This window comes from Xenopus laevis, chromosome 9_10L, assembly GCF_017654675.1.
Source record: "Xenopus laevis strain J_2021 chromosome 9_10L, Xenopus_laevis_v10.1, whole genome shotgun sequence".
Taxonomy (NCBI): domain Eukaryota; kingdom Metazoa; phylum Chordata; class Amphibia; order Anura; family Pipidae; genus Xenopus; species Xenopus laevis.
The window spans coordinates 99,943,066-99,965,219 of record NC_054387.1 but is presented as its reverse complement, the minus strand read 5'-3'; the positions used below and the strand labels follow the sequence as shown (position 1 = coordinate 99,965,219).

General features: G+C 37.0%; 1 protein-coding gene across 1 annotated transcript; it reads right to left on the bottom strand.

The window, feature by feature from the left end:
* Positions 1 to 1,675: 1,675 nt before the first annotated feature.
* LOC108701528 (phospholipase A2) lies at positions 1,676 to 16,893 on the bottom strand. Its single transcript, XM_018236306.2, has 6 exons — positions 16,549 to 16,893; positions 13,973 to 14,107; positions 12,754 to 12,879; positions 8,165 to 8,330; positions 6,279 to 6,385; positions 1,676 to 3,353 (listed from the first exon to the last, which is right to left on the bottom strand). Exons 1-6 carry the CDS (start codon positions 16,586 to 16,588, stop codon positions 3,211 to 3,213), a joined length of 717 nt encoding a protein of 238 aa, XP_018091795.2. The 5' UTR covers positions 16,589 to 16,893; the 3' UTR covers positions 1,676 to 3,210.
* Positions 16,894 to 22,154: the final 5,261 nt, after the last annotated feature.

Below are 22,154 nucleotides of genomic sequence, written 5' to 3'. Positions count from 1 at the left end.
CTCACAACTTGAATGGTATCTTACTAAAGATAAAAACGTGAATGGAAGAAGAATAGATTCTGCGAGTTAGAGTTGTGCAACCCGAAAACTCTTGAACTAAACTATTGATTGAGTTTTCCACAGGAACATCTTTGAATCACTCAAATTATTTGAGTTTTCGGGCAAAACCCTCCGAAAAAAACTTAAAAGAACATCATGAAGGTTATTAACCGCTTCAAATGGTTCAAGGGATCTCTGCCATTGACTCCTAGATGACCTCGACGGGTTTTCAGATGTGTTTTCGGATTTGCGCTATTTCCAGTGTCGGGTAGCATAGGACAGGCAGAGTATGGCACAAACAGGGAGCATAGGGCAGGCAGAGTATGGCACAAACAGGGAGCATAGGGCAGGCAGAGTATGGCACACACGAGCATAGGGTAGGCAGAATATGGCACACAGGGAGTATAGTGCAGGCAGAGCATGGCACATACAGGCAGTGTAGGGCAGGCAGAGTGTGGCACACACAGAACCTAGGGCAGGCAGAATAGAGCAGGAGACTGGGAAACCTATCAGGACCACTCTGAAAAGTTCATACTGTGCTACATAAAGTGACACAATGGTGCCCTTCCAGCAGTTTGTATTAGGTGTGAACAATGTGGTCACTTTCAGTGTGGGTCTGAGGTACAGTGAAGGGCTTTAGGAGTATGAACAATAGAGGTGTTATAGGCAGGGGCATAATTTGGAGGTATAGGGACCCCATGAGGCCCTTTTTCATATACAATTTCAATAAAGAACTGTAAAAAGGTCAACCTCTAGATATTTGGGGTCCTGAATAATAATGTGTTTTGGGGCCTTGTAATGTCTAGCTACACCACTGTTTACAGATGTGAACAATGCAGGAGGATTACATGTGTGAATAATGCAGGATTTTATAGTCTGAATTTGAGGTGTAAACAATACAGGGGCCAGTTAATTTCAGTACTGATCCCTTTTAAAGCTGACACAAGGTAAGCAGTCACAGCAGGCAGACCTTCTATAGAAACCCACCATCTTTAGCTTGCTGGTGACTTCACAGTTTTTTTTAATAAATAATTCCCAAGTGTTCAAGGTTTTAGAAAATATTCGCATGTATATTAATTTTTTGCTATATTTTTTTTCTCATATCGAGAACATTTTTGGTATATCTGCCCCTTCATTATTCCAGTTTACTTGTTTCAGTCATTGATCCCCTTGGGTGATATATTTGACATTTCTGATTTCTTTGTGGTGTTTTTTTTTAGTCATAAGAAATGTTAATCTCTCCCTGCTATAGTTTCATTAGCTGACACTCCCAAAGCATATGACAGAAATTTTATAGGATGTTTATTATGTATGTCAGGGACAAAAGGGGTTTAAGCATGTAGTTTTACGATCGTATGATAAATTGTACTTCAAATTTTTTCAAACACGTTCAATTTTGTTTTTTTCCTGTGCGTTTTTTCTCACTACAACTCACAAACTCTAATTAAACCTTCAAATCAAGTATTTATTATGCTGAAAAAATTACAAAGTAGAACTGCAGCACACAAAAGCTAGAGAGGTCATGTATAAGTCAATGGGAGCTGCCCTAGGCAAAATTTAAATTATTTAAGCTTGTAAATTTGTATTCAGATTTTTTTTTTTTAAAGAAATAAGCAAACATTCAAGTTTTTTTTAACGTGAGTTTATTCAAAGTTGAAAAAAGCCTTCAGCCAGTAATAGGCATTACATTAAGTTGGATATATATTATTACATAGGTTTATTTTGTCATACTGCAACAGAAAGTAAGCCAGGCAAGATAAACAAAACGAGTACTTAAATTGTAAATTATGTTGAATCTGCATCAATCGTTGCTGGTCTAAGCATTGGGTCACTTTGGTCTAATAGTAAATACACCCATGTTGGCATGTGCACTTCAAGTCTTTAAATTGTATTGCATTCAAAGAAGGAAATTCCAAATTTCTTGGGGTTACCAAAATCTCTTGCTTTCTGCACTTCTTAAAAAAAGAAATAAATAAAACACTGGCCAGGTAGTTTTCCATGGTGGCACAAGTGATACCTGGGAGTAGGGAGGAAGATGGCAGAACTCTGCTGCAAAGAACCCAAACTGGTGGTGTTTTTGTTTTTTGATAAGTGCCGGCCCATGGTACAAAAACAAAAATGTGGAAAATTAAAAAAAGCATTATAGGCTTAAGGTGTACATTTACAGTATTAAATACAGCATGTGTATATACTTGGAGAATCCCAGCCTAACACAGTAGATTAGTGGAGCCCATATAAATGTTCTAAACAAACCCCTGCATATTATAGTACACAAAATGCTTCCATATACTGAAACCTTGACTTTCAAAACTGGAAGTTTATCCTTGTACTTGTGATGTTGCGCATTATATGGGTTAACCCTTACAACCACTGTTGTGCGCAGTTTTTATTGCGAATGTCCATTTCTTAGTACATTAAATAACTTAAATATTACAGGCAACTGCCCTCGAGGTGCCTTGCCGGAGGCCCAAAACCTGTATCTTATTTAAGGTTGACATCATTAATAATTATGGATAAGGTTAATGCTTTGCAGAAATCATGCAGATCCCTGGGCAAGATAAAAAAAACTACGAGGATACCAAATCGATTCAATGGGAACTGATGTTCATAGCACAGTCCTGCAACTACTCATAAATACTGTATTGAATATGTTTCAAAAATATATATGACACCACCTACTGTCAGACATAGCTGTCGGCAATTGGTTGGTATTCCAATCTCTGTCACAATATGTAGAGACTTTTAAAGAGACTACAGATTTACTTTGTCAACAAAATACCTATGGATTCTAGGTTTACCTGATGTATTTGGGAAATGATATAGAAAGTTTAAAAGAACATTCTTTGTTCATATATCAGATAAGATGAGGTAAGACATTGAAGGACATGCTGTGCAACTCATACTCAAACACAGAAAGTAAAAGACCACCAAAATATGATGCCTTCCCCCGTATGAGTTGAATCTTATGCAGTTCAGTCATAAAAGGAAACTATGTACAACAAAAAATCCAGCTTAAAATATTGGTTACAAAAAAAAGCAAGCTATATAATTTATCATTTGATGATAAATTGCTGCAAAATACATGTAGGAGCAACACTAAATCCTGTGATGTATCACAATACTGTGAAAGAGATTTAGTAGATATAAGCATTCTTATCTGAAAAACACCCTTTATCTGCAAGGTTGTGGGGGTTTCCTACATCTACCATTAGGATAAAGGATAAGAATAGAGTTGAAACGGGCTCTACTTATGCATCTTGAAAATTCACGGTCACAGTTGCAAACAAAACTCTTGCACCAACTTGACTGTGCAGCTGAAAGGCAAAACAAAAAACGTTAGAATTCTGATCCACATCATTTATATCATTTATAATATATGCCAGGTCCAACTACATAACACTTGTCCTGCTACAGCTGATATATTTGGGGTAGGAAACATCAACTTTGGTTTGTAAATCTTAAAAACAAATCATATTGCTTGTTAACACGGAAGTTTTATTTTAATGAAATGTAAGCTTGTTGCCAGAAGTCTAAGAAGTGCAATTTGTAAATGGGTTTATTTGTCATTTTCCTCTCAGCCATTAGTGTAGAGCTATATCTGTACCACTATTTATTTATTACTTCTCTCTCTGATCAGTTAGGCTTATTTTATTTTTTTAGTGTGCCACGCACCTAATGGGCAGTTGTTAAAGGTAGAGACCACCCAGCACTGATGAGCTGTAGAATGCACATTTATTTAAAAAAAAAAAAAAAAAACTCTGGAAATGTCCTTATAGCAGTTTCAAAACTATGTATGTGTGTACTGAATGGATGGATACTATATGAGGGTCCACCTATCGTTTTAAGTATCCATTTAGACAGACGTTTAGTCAGACGTTTAAGGAACAGTAACACCAAAAAATTTCAGCTTTTTAAAGTAATGGAAATATAATGTAGTGTTGCCCTGCACAGGTACAACTGGTGTGTTTGCTTCAGAACCTCTACTATTGTTTATATAAACAAGCTGCTGTGTAGCTATGGGGGCAGCCATTCAAAGGAGAAAAGGCACAGGTTACAGCAGATAACAGATAAACTCTGTAGTATACAATGGGATTCTTCAGAATTTATCTGTTATCTACTGTGTAATCTGTACTTAAATGGCTGCCTCTATGGCTACACAGCAGTTTCTTTATATAAACTATAGTAGAGTTTCTGAAGCAATCACACCATCTTTACCAGTGCAGGGCAACAGTACATTATATTGTCATTCCTTTAAAGCACTTTCATTTTTTGGTGTTTCTGTTCCTTTAAAAGATGCTGTAGCCTCATCTACAAACTGCTTCAGTCAGTCAATTAGCATATTTCTTGCTCCAGATGCACTGGAATTAATGGCTCTTTCTTCTGGCCCCAAATGCATTGGAGTCAAAGGCCCTTTTTTCTCATACCTAGGGGCAGATATACCAAGGGTCGAATTTTGAATAAAAAAAGACCAACCAAAATTTATTAAAAAAATCTGGGGGTTTTCGACCCTTGACAAATCTGCCCCCTAATGTATTGGATTAAATATTTTTTTTTCTCAAAATGTTTTCTTGCTCCAAATGCATTGTAGTCAGTCTGATACTAGTACCTTTAATACCAGTGACTGCAAGAAATAGCCCATGAGTTGGGAAGGGATTCCCACAATCCCAGCAATTATAGTGTTGCCTGTAGGTGAATATCCTTTTTATGTACCTTGGAAAGATGATGGAAAATTGGACAGATAAGGATTTTATGGAGGCCGTACACGGGCAGATTTAACTGCTGATTCAAGTCTTTAAGACCGAGTATTCAGCATATCTGCCTGTGTATGAGGGTTAGCCGGCAAAAAAATCAGCCAGATGTTGATCGGGCAAGTTTGATTTTCCGGCACGTTGGAGGACTGTATCAGCTCGTTGGAAATAACTTAGATTGTGCCTTAAATCTTTCTTTGTTGCTAAATTAAGCTCTATCCACATCATCATCATTTGTTCTTAATGGGTCATATAAGTAGGCAGTAGTCCACATATCCCCAAATAAAAAATGTGTTTCAAGCTTGCTTGTCCCACTAACCCACTGATCCGCAACCAGTGGCTCGTAGACAACATGTTGGTCACCAACCTCTTGGATGTTGCTCCCAGTGGCCTTAAAGCAGGTGCTTATTTTTGAATTCCTGGTTTCATAAAAACCAGGTGTACTGCCAAACAGCCAATCACAGCTCATATTTGGCACCCCAAGAAGTTTTTACATGCTTATATTGTTCCCCCAACTTCTTTTAAATTTCTATGTGGCTCAAAGGGGGGATCCCTGGACCAACCAAAGTACCACTGGCCAGAGAGCTTTTCTAATATTAGGCGCCTGACATTTTTATGTTTGGGCATTACTGTTACTTCATTTATCTTTATTAGCTTTGTTTTTGTGTAACCAGCAAATACTATACACCTAATTTCACCAATTTAGGGGCCGATTCACTAACTTCGAGTGAAGGATTCGAAGTAAAAAAACTTTGAATTTTTGTGCTCCTCGACTATCGAATTGGCGTAAATTCGCCTGAGTAGAATGATTCGAATAGATCGAGCGCAAAAACGCTGCGACTATTCGCCATTCGATAGTCGAAGTACTGGATCGAGCGCAAAAACGTTGCGACTATTCGCCCATTCGATAGTCGAAGTACTGTCTCTTTTAAAAATACTTCGACTGCCTACTTCGCCACCTAAAACCTACCGAATTGCTTTAAAAGCCTATGGGAAAGTCCCATAGGCTTGTTTTCCAAGATTTTGATCGAATAAAAAGGCATTTGATCGAATGAAAATCCTTCGAGCGAATATTTGATCGAGCGCCTATTCGCCTGGCGAATATTCGCCAATTTGACTATTCGCCAGCGCGTAAATTTGCCCAAATTGTCTATTCGATTCTATTCCCCAGTCGAATTTCGAGGGATTTAACCCCTCGAAATTCGACCCTTGATGAATTTGCCCCTAAGTGTACTGTCTGGAGAAGCAATGCAAATGTAGCGGGCCCTGCTCTTACTTCTCCAAGGTTTATGGGAAAGACTTCTCATTATAAGGTATATATATGGGTGCACTTGATTGTTTTAGTAACACCCATTTTAACTGACCATATTGAAAAAGGGAATTATTTGCATGAAATTAAGCTTATATTATGTCTTCCTAGTAATTTCACTTTTACAGATATGGTATTAGACTGCTTATGGAGCTCTTAATGAGCTCTTTCATAACACTTACGACAATGAAAAGTTCTGTTGCTACAGCTCCATTTGTAGCTTCCTATCTTTGGTTTGCAGCGATGTCTTTTTGATTCTTTATAACAACAGTCGTGAGCATGGCAACACCTTGCAGGGGAGGGAAATATTTTATTATTACTTCTGTGAGGGTTTATCTCAAAAATGAAAAATAAAAGATCAATATACATTTGTTACATGGTTTAAATATGTATAAACCCAATTGCGGCAGGTAGCAATATCAGTCCTTTGCTATTCTCTGCACTGCTATTTATGACTATTGAAACAACGTATCAGATGGCAGTTGATTTACCTGTGCAGAATCACCTGTATTGGCTGGAGGTAAACTGACCTGCTACATTGTTTTTGGAATTAGAAACATCAGCGACATAAAGAGTGTATAAATGATTAAAGCCCATGTAAAGTTTATTTCACTAGGGGTGCCAAGATATTGCCCAATCCCCCCTTCCCCCTCGTGAAATAAATCACTAAACTTTTCCTCCAGGCCAGTGCTCCCAGCCTATGGAATAACTCTCAAAGTGGGACACTTCATATATTCTTAAAAGGGAACTATTGCTTCAGCATACTGAAATAAGAAACTTTCTAAATACAATCAATTAAAAATTCTGTATTGTTTCTGAAATAATCAAGTTTATCTTCACTATTCCACTCTCAGCATCCATTTCTCCTTATTCTGTCTTCATTCAGGAGTTGGGTATCAGATGAATGATCCGATATATCTTATAGGGGGGCTCCTTTTGCTTAGAAGATGTATTAGAGCTCACCAGAAATCCTGTCTCTCTACATGCAGAATTTGTGCAAAAGGCAGTTATTTTGTTAGATTTTGTTTATACTGCAATCATTTGCTAGGAAAGGAAGCCCCTGTTATAAGATATATTGGATCGAACTGTCAATGAATATTTGACACCCAACTGCTTCAGCAAGCTTATAATAAATTTTCATGTTCACGATAGTTCCCCTTTAAGAGATATTTATTTCAATGTTTGCCCTCTCTGTTTCTACTTTTTATGTGCTGCATATACAGGTTGCAATATATATATATATATATATATATATATATATATATATATATATATATATATATATATATATATATATATATATAGTGCACATAGGATACACCTTCTTCAACAATTGTAACTAGAATTCGTCAATTATCTGTGTACTATTGTGTTTTGGGGCTTGTAAGTGAAAATGTTTATATGGTTAACACCACAGTTACAAGCAATATGAGCCACAGATACTGATTTATTGACAAATTCACGGGGAGGCACATTTATCAAAGGTCGAATTTCAAATTCATGTGAGTTTTTTTAAACTCCTTTATGTTCAAATGTACTCGAAATTCGATTGGGGGTTATTTCTTAAAAAAATTGAATATCTGAAACTCGCACAAATTTTACCGACTCGCAAAACTCGCGTCGAATTCGAATCTAATTCAAATAAACTCTATTGGAGTTTTTTCTCAGAAAAAAACTAGAATGTCAGGAAGGCTAATAACATGTCCAATTTGGTCCCTGGACCTCTCCCATTGACTTATACATGAACTCCGCAGGGTTTAGGTGGCGAATAGTCAAATTCGAGTTTTTAAAGAGTATGCTAAATCTTAAAATTCTTATTCAAATTTGAATTAAAACTCAAATTGAGTTTGGATGATTCCCAATCCGAATTTGAGAGTTTTGACCTTTTAAAAAATTGAAAATTTGAATTTGAATCTTCAATTCGACTCTTAATAAATCTGCCCCTTAGTGTGCATTTTGGGAAATTTAAAAGCAGAGTTGTAAAATGTATAATATTTAGTCATTAAACTAGAATTGAATCAATGACATCATAATTTACTATGTGCAAACAGTACTTTAAGTAACATACCAATCAGTAGCATCTATTGGGCCTCCTTTCCCCCCTGGCCCACAGTGGCATCCATATCCAAGGTAACGCAAAGACGATCGGCCGGTTACACATCGAATGGCTTTAGTTAACTGTATTAGTCCTCTCTTTTGCAAATTGTGTGGTTTTCTGAATGATCCATTCAATGCTGTGATAGAGAAAACATTGCTTCTTTACATAGCACAACTTCCCCATTTGTCAGTGAGTAAATTAGCTTTTGTGCATTATTTGTATGAGATTTATGTTCAGAAAAAGTGAAAAAAAATCCTCAGATTTTATAGTGAAAAGAATTAATTTACACAGTATATGAATTTCTCATCCACATTCATTCTCTTCCTCAGATCATATGCCCTAATGTAAAATACTTGCATACATAGGGGTATATTTATCAAAGAGTGAAGTTAATACTGAAGTTCCGCCACTAGAGTGAAATTCCGCCACTCTCCATTCATTTCTATGGGATTTTTATAGGCGTATTTATCAAAGGGTGAACTTTCACCCATTGATAAATTCGCCTTTCAAAATCCCATAGAAATGAATTGAGAGCTGCGGAATTTCACTCTAGTGGCGGAACTTCACTCTTTGATAAATTTACCCCATAGACAAAGCAATAATAAAAACCCATGATGGCAGTTCAGAACTAAAGGATGATAGCGCGTTATTTTTTTTAATAGGGATGCACCGAATCCACTATTTTGGATTCGGCCGAACCCCCGAATCCTTTGCGAAAGATTCGGCCAAATACCGAACTAAATCCTAATATGCATATGCAAATTAGGGGTGGGAAGGGGAAAAACATTATTTACTTCTTTGTTTTGTGACAAAAAGTCATGCGATTTCCCTCCCCGACCTTAATTTGGTTCAGCCGGGCAGAAGGATTCAGCCAAATCCGAATTCTGCATCCCTAGTTTTTAATAATATAGTGAATAATGTACTGCCTGTTGTAAAATATTAGGATATTATAAGCCACCAAGGAGTTCCATGATTGTATAAAGGCACAAGGCTGAAGCTTCTTGGGCTGCTTGGCTCTAAGGCCTGAACACAAGTGAAGAGCACTATGGGACTTGTACCACTCATTTAACAAGCACATGAGACCACTGCATATTTTCCCTTTGCACCAATGGTGGGTGCGCACTATCCCTGCACTTTTTAACTTGCACGTCTGAATAATGAACAAGTTAGGGGATTAGTAGGGGGTGGGGGAGAGGACACCTGTTTGCCTTGCAATTGTTTTTTTGTACCTTGTACCCTTCCTTGCACTTTGTAAATGAGGCCTGTTATGTTTTGGACAGCCAACTACCTGTGTGGATAACTGACAGTTTATAAACATCAGCTGTTAATATTTAAATTTTGTTCTGTGTTCCAAGGAAGTGTCTGATATTTAGGGAAGGACTACACGGACGATTTTGGAGCGGTCACGCGCTGCGCAAAAACGCATTGTCGGATGAAGTCACGTTGTCTGACAGACGTGTTGCTTCGGATCAATGCTGCGACACCATCCGACAATGCGTTCACTTATCTTATTTCCATCACATCTGATTTGATGCCTGCGTTTTTGCGCAGCGCGTAGGATCGCTCCAAAATCGTCCGTGTAGTACTACCCTAAGAAGACATGGGGCCTGCATTGTAATTGCATTTATGCACCCGAACCATGATATGAGTTTATGTTTCCAATTCTTCCGTTTTTCTTGAACTTTGTAAAAAGATCTGTTAGATCTATTAGTACTCTTGCATTTAAAAGGGCATTTATTTGAGGGACACAAAAGTTTGCTTTGCAATTAAATATGAAAAGATCAAATACTTTTACAATATACTACATGGCAGAACTCTCTGTTCCAGTGTAACATTTCATTTTTATTAATACTGTACAAATATGGGAACTGTTATCCAGAATGCTCATTTTCCAGATATTGACCCATCATGTGTAAATAGTACAGCTCTGACTTACAATACCTCTGTGACGGGTATTAACAACAACAACAAAAAAAAAAGGAAAAAAATGTTGCTTCAGGCTGTGTTTATAATTATGTGCTGTGTATTATACTGTGCTTCTTTACTATAATCCTAAACAGTTGTCCCTTACTGGGCTCTGCGATTTCCCTCTTTAACATACCGACTGGGTCCATTTAACTGCAGAAGTCGGTGTTAGTGTGGTTTCCTGGCCTGTTCCTTAGCACAAGATGGGGGGGGAGAAAAAGAGGAAATAAGAAAAATGGGAAGGGAAGCAGGACAACCCCAACAGAGGAAGTTGGTACAGCTGTGCCAGAAAAGGCAGGCTTACTTTATATACAGTAATTAACATCAGCTAATAGTGGTACATCCCCGGAGGAGACAAAGCAATATGTTAACAAGCAGACTTTGGCTTTTATAAAACCCCATCAGTTACCTACATTATATAGAGCTTACTGTTAGATTTAGTCATCTGTGACAGAATTAATTGTAGAAATTATAAGTACTAATTGTTTCTTGTCAAATCATGGGTGGTTTTTAATAAATTCCCAGCCCATTCAGGAAACTCCCCACTACGGTATAGGAATACTTTGATTTAGGGTCTTTCCTACAAAAAACCTTCATGGCTGACCACTATGCATATTCATATTATTTACAATATATCCAAATGACCCGATCAAATGCATTTCTTTGGGGAATTCCAAGTATTTTACAGTATTTCCTTAATGGTTGAATCAGGGCATTAATCGTATTGTACTTCTGCCTTTATTATGTTCGTTATTGTGCAGAACTACATGTACATAGCTTTGTACATACAGGGCCAGGCATTTTTTCTTTGTGTGTATAAAAAGTATCTGTGCTAAAGTATGTAAATATAGATGAATTGAGCTTCACAAACACAACTTTGTCCCTGCAGTAAAATCATACACTGGCAACACAAATGCAGCTGGCTTTAAAACTGGAGCGGAACTTAATATTTTTTTTAGCAGATGTGAAAATAGTATATTTACATGTAAAATAACTTGTATACATCTTTATATAGAGCTTCCAAGGGTTAGCTGTATGTTCTAGTCAATTACTTGTTATTATAAAATGATAGACCTAATGCAAGCAAATGTCTAAGGGACTTCGTTTGTTAGGGTTATGTGTCAACACTTTGCAACTCTAGTTAACGTTTGGTATGTTATAGAACGGCCAATTCTAAGCAAATTTTCAATTGGTCTTCATTATTTATTTTTTTATAGTTTGCCTTCTTCTTCTGACTCTATCCAGCTTTCAAATGAGGGTCACTGACCCCATCTAAAGACAAATGCTCTGTAACACATTTGTTATTGCTACTTTTTATTATCCATCATTTTATTCAGGCCCTCTCGTAATTGTATTATTAAAATCAATTAGGGATGCACCGAATCCACTATTTTGGATTTGGTCAAACCCCTGAATCCTTCGAGATCCAAATCAGAATCCTAATTTTGCATATGCAAATTAGGGGTGGGAAGGGGGAAAATTTATTGCTTCCTTGTTTTGTGACAAGAAGTCACACAATTTCCCTCCCAGCCCCTAATTTGCATATGCAAATTAGGATTTGGTTCGCCCCGGGCAGAAGAATTTGGCCGAATCCGAATACTGCTGAAAAAGGCTGAATCCTGGATTTGGTGCATCCCTAAAATCAATGCATGGTTACTAGCGTAATTCAGACCCTATTACTGGAGCTGCAGACTGTAGAGTGGCTGAACAAAAAGCTAAATAACTCAAAAACCACAAATAATAAAAAATGAAAACCAATTGCAAATTGTCTCAGAATATCACTCTCTACATCATACTAAAAAGATAATTTAAAGGTAAACAACCCCTTTAAAAAAACTGGGAGGGTGCCAGTGTGAGCCAAGAAGAATAAGATAAGCCACAAGACTGCTTTCTTGCCTAATTTAATTTGCTTTTCTCCCAAGGCTTTATCAATTTGAGGGTTTTTTTAAAAAAAAGTTCCTGTTTTTTTTTTGGGAAAACTGCTTTTATAATAACTGAAAATTAGTTTTTATAAAAACTGAAAAATAGATGACCTAATTTGTGTTTTAAAATAGCTGATTGTGCAGTTCTTTTTAAATCCTTAAAAACTTCCTAATTCTTTCACAAAACTTCCCAATACCATATGGCCTCTATTATTTAGGGTTTTCCCCCAGTATTTTTTAGTGCCTACAAGCTGACAAGGCGCCCTAGGCACCCCGGTCGGCTCCCCTCCCCCTCCCCCGGTCCGTTTGTGTGCGAGTTCGCATTAATAGATTTATTATTTTTGATCATTAATACATACACATCTGTCTGCCTGTGTGCCTGATGACTATTTAGTAATTTCTAATAGTTAGACACATTGTATCACAAAATGACACTTTTTTTTAATTGTGATCTTTTTGTAGTTGTCATTTTTTGCCTTGAATTGAAAAACTATTCAATATAATCAATCACATACCATGACATGGACTTTTTACATTAAATTATACTGACCCTGGAAATGGTTTTACAATGACGTGCATAAAGAACATACATTTCATGTTAATGGACATCGCATAAGCATACATTGTTTATATTCATCCTGCAAAAGAAAAAACACATGAAGGTATACTTACCCATTTCATCCATCCAATCCTCTTCTGTAAGGTTCCCATTGTGGTATTCTTCTGAAATGTTCCTATCACACATAGGATCCATGATTGTGCCTGAGATGTCTGACCCATTTGCTGTTATACACGGAGCTAGAATTCCATATGGGGAAGCAATTAAATTAAGATCGCTAGTGCCCTGATATAAAATAAGATTAGAACCGTTTTCAGATATATTTTAGAAGATGTTAGTTCAGTTTAAAAACAACACAAACAAAGTAAATAAAGAAGGAATGAGGTTGTAGTGCTTTGGTTGAAAACAGTCAATATACAGGCATGGGATTCATTTTCCAGAAACCTGTTATCCAGAAAGCTTTGCATTACAGGAATGCCATCTCCTGTAGAATCCATTTAATCAAATAATTCATTTTTTTTAATGATTGCCTTTTTTCTTTGTAATAATTAAAACAGTACCTTGAACTTGATCCCAAATAAGATATAATTAATCCTTATTGGAGACAAAACAAGCCTATTAGATTTACGTAATGGTTAAATTATATTTAATAGACATAAGGCAAGGAGAACCAAGTTACAGAAAGACCCTTTGTTTGGAAAACCCCAGGTCCTGAGCATTTTGGATAACAGGTCCCATACTGTAGAACGTCTGACCCTATTGGATAGATATTATACAATAGGAAGAAGGAAGGGAGATCATAACTGATATAATTCAATTTGCTTTGAATACAGAGCAATGAGAGTTATGAAATGTGATTTCAATTTGCTTTGAATACAGAGCAATGAGAGTTATGAAATGTGAAATTCTAGGGCACAGTGGAAATAAATGTTGCAATGCGACCTGCTTGTCTCCAAGGTTTTCTTGTTCTGGAATGAAAGAAAATCTAATTCTAAGCAATTTTCCAATATGCATATTATTTTTTTATTTTTTTTAACACAATTACTATTGAAAATAGTTTATTGATCACTTTGTATTCTGATCTTTGTCAAACAATGTAACACAAGTCAGTTCTCCGCTAGGTCTTTTAATCAGCTGGCTTCAACAAGCCAGAAGTCAGAGCCAGGAGTGCAGAGGATGTGAAACGTTCATTGTACAAAAAAAAACAAACTGCTTTTGGGTAGAGGACCACGTTAAAGTGATAGGCATATACAATGTGCATTCCTTGTCAATGAACATAACTATACATTATTAACATTTATAAAAGAAAAGTAACATATTACGGTTACTTGCCCTTAACTTCTTTTTGATCCATCCAATCCTCTTGTGTAAGGTTCCCCTGGATGCAGTTTTCTGAAATATTTCCGTCACACAGAGGATCCACAATCTCATTTGAGACGTCTGACTCATTTGCTGTTATACAGAGGCCTACAATTCCATTTGGGGAAGGAATTAGATTAAAAATATAAGTACTAGAAAATAGAGTCCCTCATAAAATGAGATAAACCTTTTTTTTCTTTTTTCGGAAATGTAAAGGGCGAGTAAGAGAACAGTAAGGGTCTGGCCACACGGGCAGATTCGGAGGGAGATTAGTCGCCAGGCGACAAATCTCCTCTTCTTCGTGGCGAACACACAGATTGTAAATCACCTGGGCGCAGACACATGGAGCACTTCATTTTCCGAAGTCGCCCGTAATTGCCTCACGAGGAAACTTCGAGCGACTTCGCAAAACGAAGCGCTCCGTGTGCCTGCCCCCAGGCGATTTTCGTTTTAGCCGGCGGAAGGCAGGGGAAAGCAGATTGGGGAGATTAGTCGCCACGAAGAAGAGGAGATTTGTCGCCTGGTGACTAATCTCCCCGAATCTGCCCGTGTGGCCAGACCCTAAGGAGGTGTAGTGTGGTCATTCACTAGATATACATTTGAAGACTAGAAAAGTTCTCAGTTTTACTGGAGTCTAATTATGCCCCTGTAATGAGTCTCGATGTTATATTAATATTGCTTGGATAACTTTTGGCCCTGTTGGTACCTATATGGGATCCTTTATCTGGAAACCCAATTTCCAGAAAGATTTGAATTATAGGAAGGCCATCTCCCACAGACTCCATTATTAGCAAATAATTCTAAAATTTGAAAAAGATTTCCTTTTTCTCTATAATAATAGAACTGTACTGTGTAGTGATGTGGACCCGACCTGCATTTGCCGCCGGCCCTGTATTTATAAGCCCCGCCCCACCAATGATGTCATAAAAGGGACGGGGCGAGCACCTAGAGAACCATAAGCAGCAACCTGGCAGTGTAAGGTTTGCGACCTGCAAATGGTGTGCTTAGGTTGGCCAAACCCGCCCGACCCACAGGTAAACATGGGAAATTCTAGGGCATTGATCACAGTGGAAATGCATGTTGCAATGTGACCTGCTTGTCACCAAGGTTTTTTTTTTCCAATATGCATTCATGAAAGATTGTCAATTGTTTTAACATAATTGCTATTGAAAACAGTTTTTGTTAAATGGTTGCTAAGGTCCAGTTTACCCTAGCAGTGGTTGAAAGAAGAAACTGGTATATGAATAGGAGAGGGCTGGAATAAAAAGATAAGTAATAAAAAGTAACAATAAAATTGTAGCCGCACAGAGCAATTGTTTTTTGGCTGCCAGGGTCAGTGACCCCCAATATGAAATTTGGAAAAAGAGAGGAAAATAATTAAAAATCTATAATAAATCCATTAGACCAATTGCTTCTAAAAACTAGTTGTTCTGTAACATACAGGTATAGGACCTGTTATCCAGAATGCTGGGGACCCGGGGCATTCCGGATAATGGATCTTTCCGTAATTCATACATTGTCTACTACAAAATCATATAAAATTTAAATAAACCCAATAGGCTGGTTTTGCTTATAGTAAGGATTAATTATATCTTAGTTGGGATCAAGTACAAGGTACTGTTTTACTATTACAGAGAAAAAGGAAATCATTTTTTTGAAATTTGGATTATTTGGATAAAATGAAGTCTATGGGAGACGGTCTTTTCGTAATTCTGTGCTTTCTGGATAACGGGTTTCTGGACAACGGATACCTGTAGTATGCATTATCCTTTTAACCTTGAAAATGGCACCATGCAAGAAACATTGATATTGGAGTGCAGACTGCCTTGAACTGTTGAACCGCACTTTTATGTACCTGGAATATACAGTTTCCAGAAAACGACGCCAAATATTTGTGGTCCAGTGTACTTTTGGTTCTTCAAAATAAATCTGCACGCACTCCTGCAACAATGGCCATGGAGGTTAAAAATGTAACTTTATTCCATATTAGTTAAAAGATATGCATCCTTAGGACGCATATCTTTTAACTAATATGGAATAAAGTTACATTTTTAACCTCTATGGCCATGGTTGCAGGAGTGCGTGCAGATTTATTTTGAAGACAGAGTTTGCCTAAGCTACGGGTTCGGGGCACGGCACCCGGACCATTCGGCTAACTTGGTGAGTGAAAAGCTCTTTGGCTGTTTTCTATTATCTAACGATTGGAGTGAAGGGCCTGGGGTCTGGACACCCAGGCCAGATTTTTCTGCTTGGTAAGGATTGCCTAGCGGTTTACATCAACGTAAAAATTTGAGCAATTTGAGCATTACATGCATATATACATGCATATAAAAATAAGGGATTTGACCCGTTAAGTTTATAAGTGTTTTGCTCTATTGATAGATTATAATCAGTCCAAAGGAGATTGGAGCCGGTATCTTCTTTTTTGTTCATACTTTTGGTTCTTAGCATCCAACTTTAAGAGAGTGCAGCTTTTAAAAATATTTTAAACATATACAGTTCAGACATCATTTTTGTACAATGAATGTTTGTAAATTGTATGTACTTACAGTGGAACAGGAATATCAGAGCGAGAATCCGGAATTCCATTGTGAAAGTACCACTTTGCAGTGGTTTGTTCTGTCTATTGAGACTTGCACTCTCCTTATATATCTACATGCAAAGACTCTAGTTCCTCTTTGTAACACAATAGCAACTTTCTCCCTCAGTCATCTTCTTCCATCGATTTCAAACTCACAGTTGTTTGTGCCCCCTCCTATGCGTGCCAGGGGACTTCCAGGATTTCTACAATATAGTCTTGGGCTCTGAATTTCAGTTTTAGGTAGAATTAGTGAATTTGAATATTGGTTCTAACACAGACACCATTTAAGTGAGCATAGCAATTTTTACAATGTATCTAAAAGACTAGCCCCCCCATATGTAATATAAGGCACTAAGTTTTCCCAGGAGCAGTAACCAATAGCAACCAATGAGATATTTGCTTTTAAAGCAGTAAATATTACCTGCTGATTGGTTGCTCTAGGTTACCGCACCTGGGCAAACTTAGTGCCTTTTTTTGCAGTACCCCATAGATGGCTTAAGGGTAAGCAAAAGAGAACATTTGCTCTGGGCCCTGGGGCGTTGTATAATAGTTGGTAAATATATTGACAATATATATCACAAATGTCCAAACTTGGCATGGTAACTCAGTTTTTTCTAATCCCTGGGAGCACCACAAAGCGGGAGAAAGGCAGAGGCTGGAGGGCTGCGGTCTCAAAAGTTAGATTCTGAGTTAGATTCTATGGGATCAACTCCACCTACTATTTATTTCTAATTTCATGGCTAAATATATGAACTCAATAGACCGGTTTTAATTCATTTATACTAACTTATTGGCACAGGTCACTTTATTATAGGGATGAACCTTATCCACTATTTTGGATTCAGCCGAACCCCCGAATCCTTCACGAAGGATTTGGCCGAATACCGAACCGAATCCGAATCCTAATTTGCATATGCAAATTAGGGGCGGGAAGGGAAAAACATTTTTGTGACAAAAAGTCACGTGATTTCCCTCTCTGCCCCTAATTTGCATATGCAAATTCTGATTCGGTTCGGCCGGGCAGAAGGATTCGGCCGAATCCTGGATCCCTACTTTATTCATTTATGAATTTCATTGGATAAAATGGGTTTGGATTGATATCAATAATTTGGAAGCACTGGCACTTTAGAAATCCAATTAGGATTCAATTAATTATTATCAAGAATTGATTATTGTACACTGAAGTTTGTTGTTGAGCACTGAATTCATTTTGGAAATAAGAAATTTGGACTACGTTGGGAGTGGAATAATTGATTTATTTTTAAACTAATTAATTCATCAATAATCCAATTACACAGAAAGCACTTGCACTTTATAAATAACCACATTAATTTATCATAGCTATTGATTGATTGTTTGGCACTGATGTGATGGTGTTACAATTCATTTTAATAATTGAGTCTTAAAGTTAAGAAATCATAGAATTATTGAGATGTGATAAACTAATGAGTAGAGGTGACGGGTCTTTGGAAGATTTCATATAATTACCACTGAGAGTTTTTAAGCGGGTGTGGCGTTTTAAAAAAACATCAAACTAAAAACAAGGTTCTTTTTCTCTTTTTCTCTCCTTTGTTTTAATTGAATAAATAATCCTTGTACGTTTGAAAGAATTTGAGTTTAGTTTTTGGGAGGAATTAGTAGTGTCTTGTTTGTTACATAGAAATCTGACACTCTGTACTTTTAAAGGGAAACTAAAGTCTAAAATAGAATAATGTTAGAAATGCTGTATTTTGTATACTAAACATAAACTTTAACTTACTGCGCCAGAAGCCTAATTAAACAAATGATTTATGCTTTCAAAGTTGGCCGCAGGGGGTCACCATCTTGTAACTTTTTTAAACATCTTTGCAAGACCAAGAATATGCACATGCTCAGTGTGATCTGTGCTGCTTAGGGATCGTCACAAATGATCAAAACAGCACAAGTCAAATAATATCTGTCATAGAAGTAGATACAGCAAGACTGATTAATAATCAGAATATGCAGACTGCACTGGGTCCTGTGTTGTCATGTAATTAATGTGGATTTTATGTGGGTTTTTGTATTGTTTTATACAAAATTTCTACAACTCTCTAGAACCAATGGCTGCAGCACAAAAAAAAAATCCTCCAAATAGAATTCCAGTTTATCTGGCTCCATGATCTTTGTCCCTGCAGCTGTAGTTAGAAACATTAAAGAGGATGTAAAGGCAAAAATAAAATACCATTTTTACTTTATTAACTGAAAAAGAAACGTATCCCCAATATACAAATCTGTACAGTTTTTATAAAAAAAAACCTGACTATATGCAGTGAAATTCCCCCTTCATTCACTTGCGCTGACTGCTACAATGCTGATTAAATACTTATTCCTTTCTGTTTTTTCAGATAAACTTCCTTCATGAACATACTTGCGGGAGTAGGTATTTTCCCCTGTTCCTTCTCCCTTTCGTGTAGGGTAAGATTGAGTTATTAATTTTGGTTACCATTATATTTGATTGTATTGTTAACTCAATGCAGATGGTACTGCTTTGGACTTTCTGAAGTGTAAGGCATTAATTGCCTCTGCTGAATTTTTTTGAAACTTTTTCTACACATGGATATTACACGCAAGATACAGCCAATAACAAATTGATAATGTCTCAATAAGTGGTGTTAATGTAATTTCTCCTACCGCACACCTGTAGTTCACCAATCCTGCAACTGGTGGTGCGTTTCATTCGTTGACCCGGCCAGGTCCCTTAGCAACATATGTGTATAGAAAACGGATCCGCACACACACAATGGTTAATGCAGTCGGGGAGTATCCCGTTTTATTCAGCCACCAAACAGAATAAAAGGGGATACTCCCGACTGCATTAACCAGTTTGTGTGCGGATCCGTTTTCTATACACATACGTCAATAAGTGGTGTTAACATTGGATGTTGCCTTGTTATGTATGCTAATTCACTAATTAGGTTGGTGGTTGAATAGGTGTTTTACTCACTAATCTGTATGCTTGACAAAGGGGTGTTACCCCGAAACATGTGCCCGGGAATTTTCTTACCTGTTAGATTGGGAGGGTGCTGATCCCTCCATCATTAAGCACCGGACACTTAAAGCAGAAGCAAACCCAAAAGTTAGAAAATAAAAACATACCCTCCTACCCTACATAGACCCCCCTCCCTACTCCCCCCAGCCTAAGTGTTACCCCGTGCAAATGCCCCTGACTTTTTAGTTACCCTTCAGTGCAGATTCCGGCATCGGAGTTTACGGGCGCGATCTTCAGCTGCTTCGGTACTCCTCGGGAGACCGGCGCTTCAGCAATTTCCGTGAGTTTCGGCGCATGCGCAGTTGTCGCAAAGCAATAAATTGCTCCAACTGTGCATGTGCGACTCCGCCGGTCTCATTCTGAAGATTACCAAAGAGAAGAAGATGGCGCCCCTGAACTCTGCTGGACAGACTCTGCACGGAGGGGTAAGTAAAGGCTTAGGGACATTTGCCTGGGGTAACACTTAGACTGGGGGGAGAAGGGGGTTCTATGTAGGGTAGGGGGTGGAGTTTTTTAACTTTTTGGTTTGCTTCTCATTTAAGATCCTGAAGGACATTGTATGTAGGTCCGGATACATTCTGGTATACAACATACTCAAGTGCACCACAAACCACTTTCTATAACATCCTTGTTTTATAATAGTTTGGCCCCAAGAACATGAAATAGTGTATACCTGCTGAACAATTCGTGAAAAATCCAGTATCTCAGACCTGCCGAGGTTGCATATAAGTCAATGGGAGAAGACCAATGATTTTCAAAAGTGCGCTGGGTTTTCGCAATACCCCGAAACTTTCGGAGTTTTCAGGTGAAAATTGGATGAAAAATCCGAAAACTTAGTGAAAATCTGATAAAATATCTGAAAAAATCGGGAAAATCTGATTTTTCCTGCAAAGCAAATTGTCGGGAAAATGTAATAATAAATAAGTGGAAAAAACCTGAGCGGGTGTGATCGGATTTTGTAGCAGAAAATATTGAGATATATTCGGACTTTGATAAATAAACCCCTTTGTCTACTAAAAGTAATTTACTTTATTTTTTGATTGTTTATTGGGTTTCACATGCAAATTACAAACAAATATGTTTGTTAAAGCAAGTAAAATTTGTCATAAAACAAGCATAGATCAGCAGTTCAGGCATGTCGATGTATTTGGATGGTTGAAGGTTGAAGGTTAGATTACAAAGAATGGTTGTAAAAGAAAAATTTTCTATTTGGGCCAGTGTTGTTAATTGAATACTTCAAGGCTCTGTCCTTGGTCCATCTGTTCATAAATAACCTTGAAGGTGGAAGTACTTTCTCTTGCGCAAGGCTGTAAGTTCCATGCAGGATGTTGCCACAGAGATATTTGAATAAATTGGAGAACTGGGAAGCAAACTGACAAGTGGAGGTTCAATGTTGATAACTGCAAGTTTGTGCAAAAATAACATAAATGCTAGTTATACACTAAAAGCAAGAGTGTTGGCTGTTGGGGTTACCTTATCTCAGAATGATTTGGGGAGTTTTGTGGATAACAGTCTGACCAATTCTGGGCAGTGTCAGCCAGTGTCCACTACAATAAATAAAGTACTCCCTTGCATAAAAAAGGCTTTGATGAAAACATTTGTTTATAGATCTCTTGTAAGATCTCACCTTGAGTTTACAATGCAATTTTACAATGGGAGTAGTTGAATTCCACATTCAGAATAGATACCTGTGGCAGGTTGGGGAAAACTATAAAAGCTGTGCATAAACAATCGTCGGAATATGAATCAGATTAAAAATCTTGTATTGAAAAAGGATTAATGGCACTGTACTCTTTATAAGCAACTTATCCTTGATCCAAAGATTGAAAAGTATATATTGAATATGTCTTATACTTACCATACAGGACAGATCTAATATACAATAATTAAGTATCAAAAAGCACCCTAAAATATTTACATGTCTTCCTTATGAACGCTATGGTTGTTGAAACATGGCAGCTTTGGACCACAAAAGCAAGAAGACATGGTTCGTACAAGTGGTGAAATAAACAAAGTAGAATAAACCAGTTTCAAATGAAAAACTTCCTTTGAATTAAACTGCTTTTAACTGATTTGCCTCAAACATTTTTTTAGATATACTGATTTGTAGGAAATAAACCATTTGTTAAAAATGCAGTTTGTTTAAAATACACTGGTTTGTTCGAAATAATCCAGTATTAAATTTGAAATGAACTTGGTTAAAAGAAACCACTTTGGAATCAACTGGTTTAATTCAAATAAACTGGTTGCAAACAAAAAGCAATGTAAAATTAACCATTTTTTTAACCATCTTCGTTTAAAACTGGGTTGGTTCAAATAAATCAGCTTCAATGAGTTTGTTTGCAGTTAACCCATTTTATTAAACTAGTTTGCTAGAAATAATCAAGTTTGTATTATTATATATATATATATATATATATATATATATATTATATTGTTTCAAACAAATTGGTTTATCTCAGACTGGCGTATTTTAAATAAATGGTATTATTTATAAATAAAAAAAAAAACAGTGTATTTAAAACTAGTTTAGTTCAAACAAATCACCTTCTTTCAAACTAGTT

Bases quoted from the DNA above. Each gene is read 5' to 3' on its own strand.
- LOC108701528 (XM_018236306.2), bottom strand. From the start codon at position 16,588: ATGGAATTCCGGATTCTCGCTCTGATATTCCTGTTCCACT. The intron at 12,880-13,972 runs GCAAGTAACCGT...ATGGAATTCTAG, and splicing joins GGATCAAAAAGAAGTTAAGG to CTCCGTGTATAACAGCAAAT. The intron at 6,386-8,164 runs GTATGTTACTTA...CTCCCCTGCAAG, and splicing joins CCAATAGATGCTACTGATTG to GTGTTGCCATGCTCACGACT.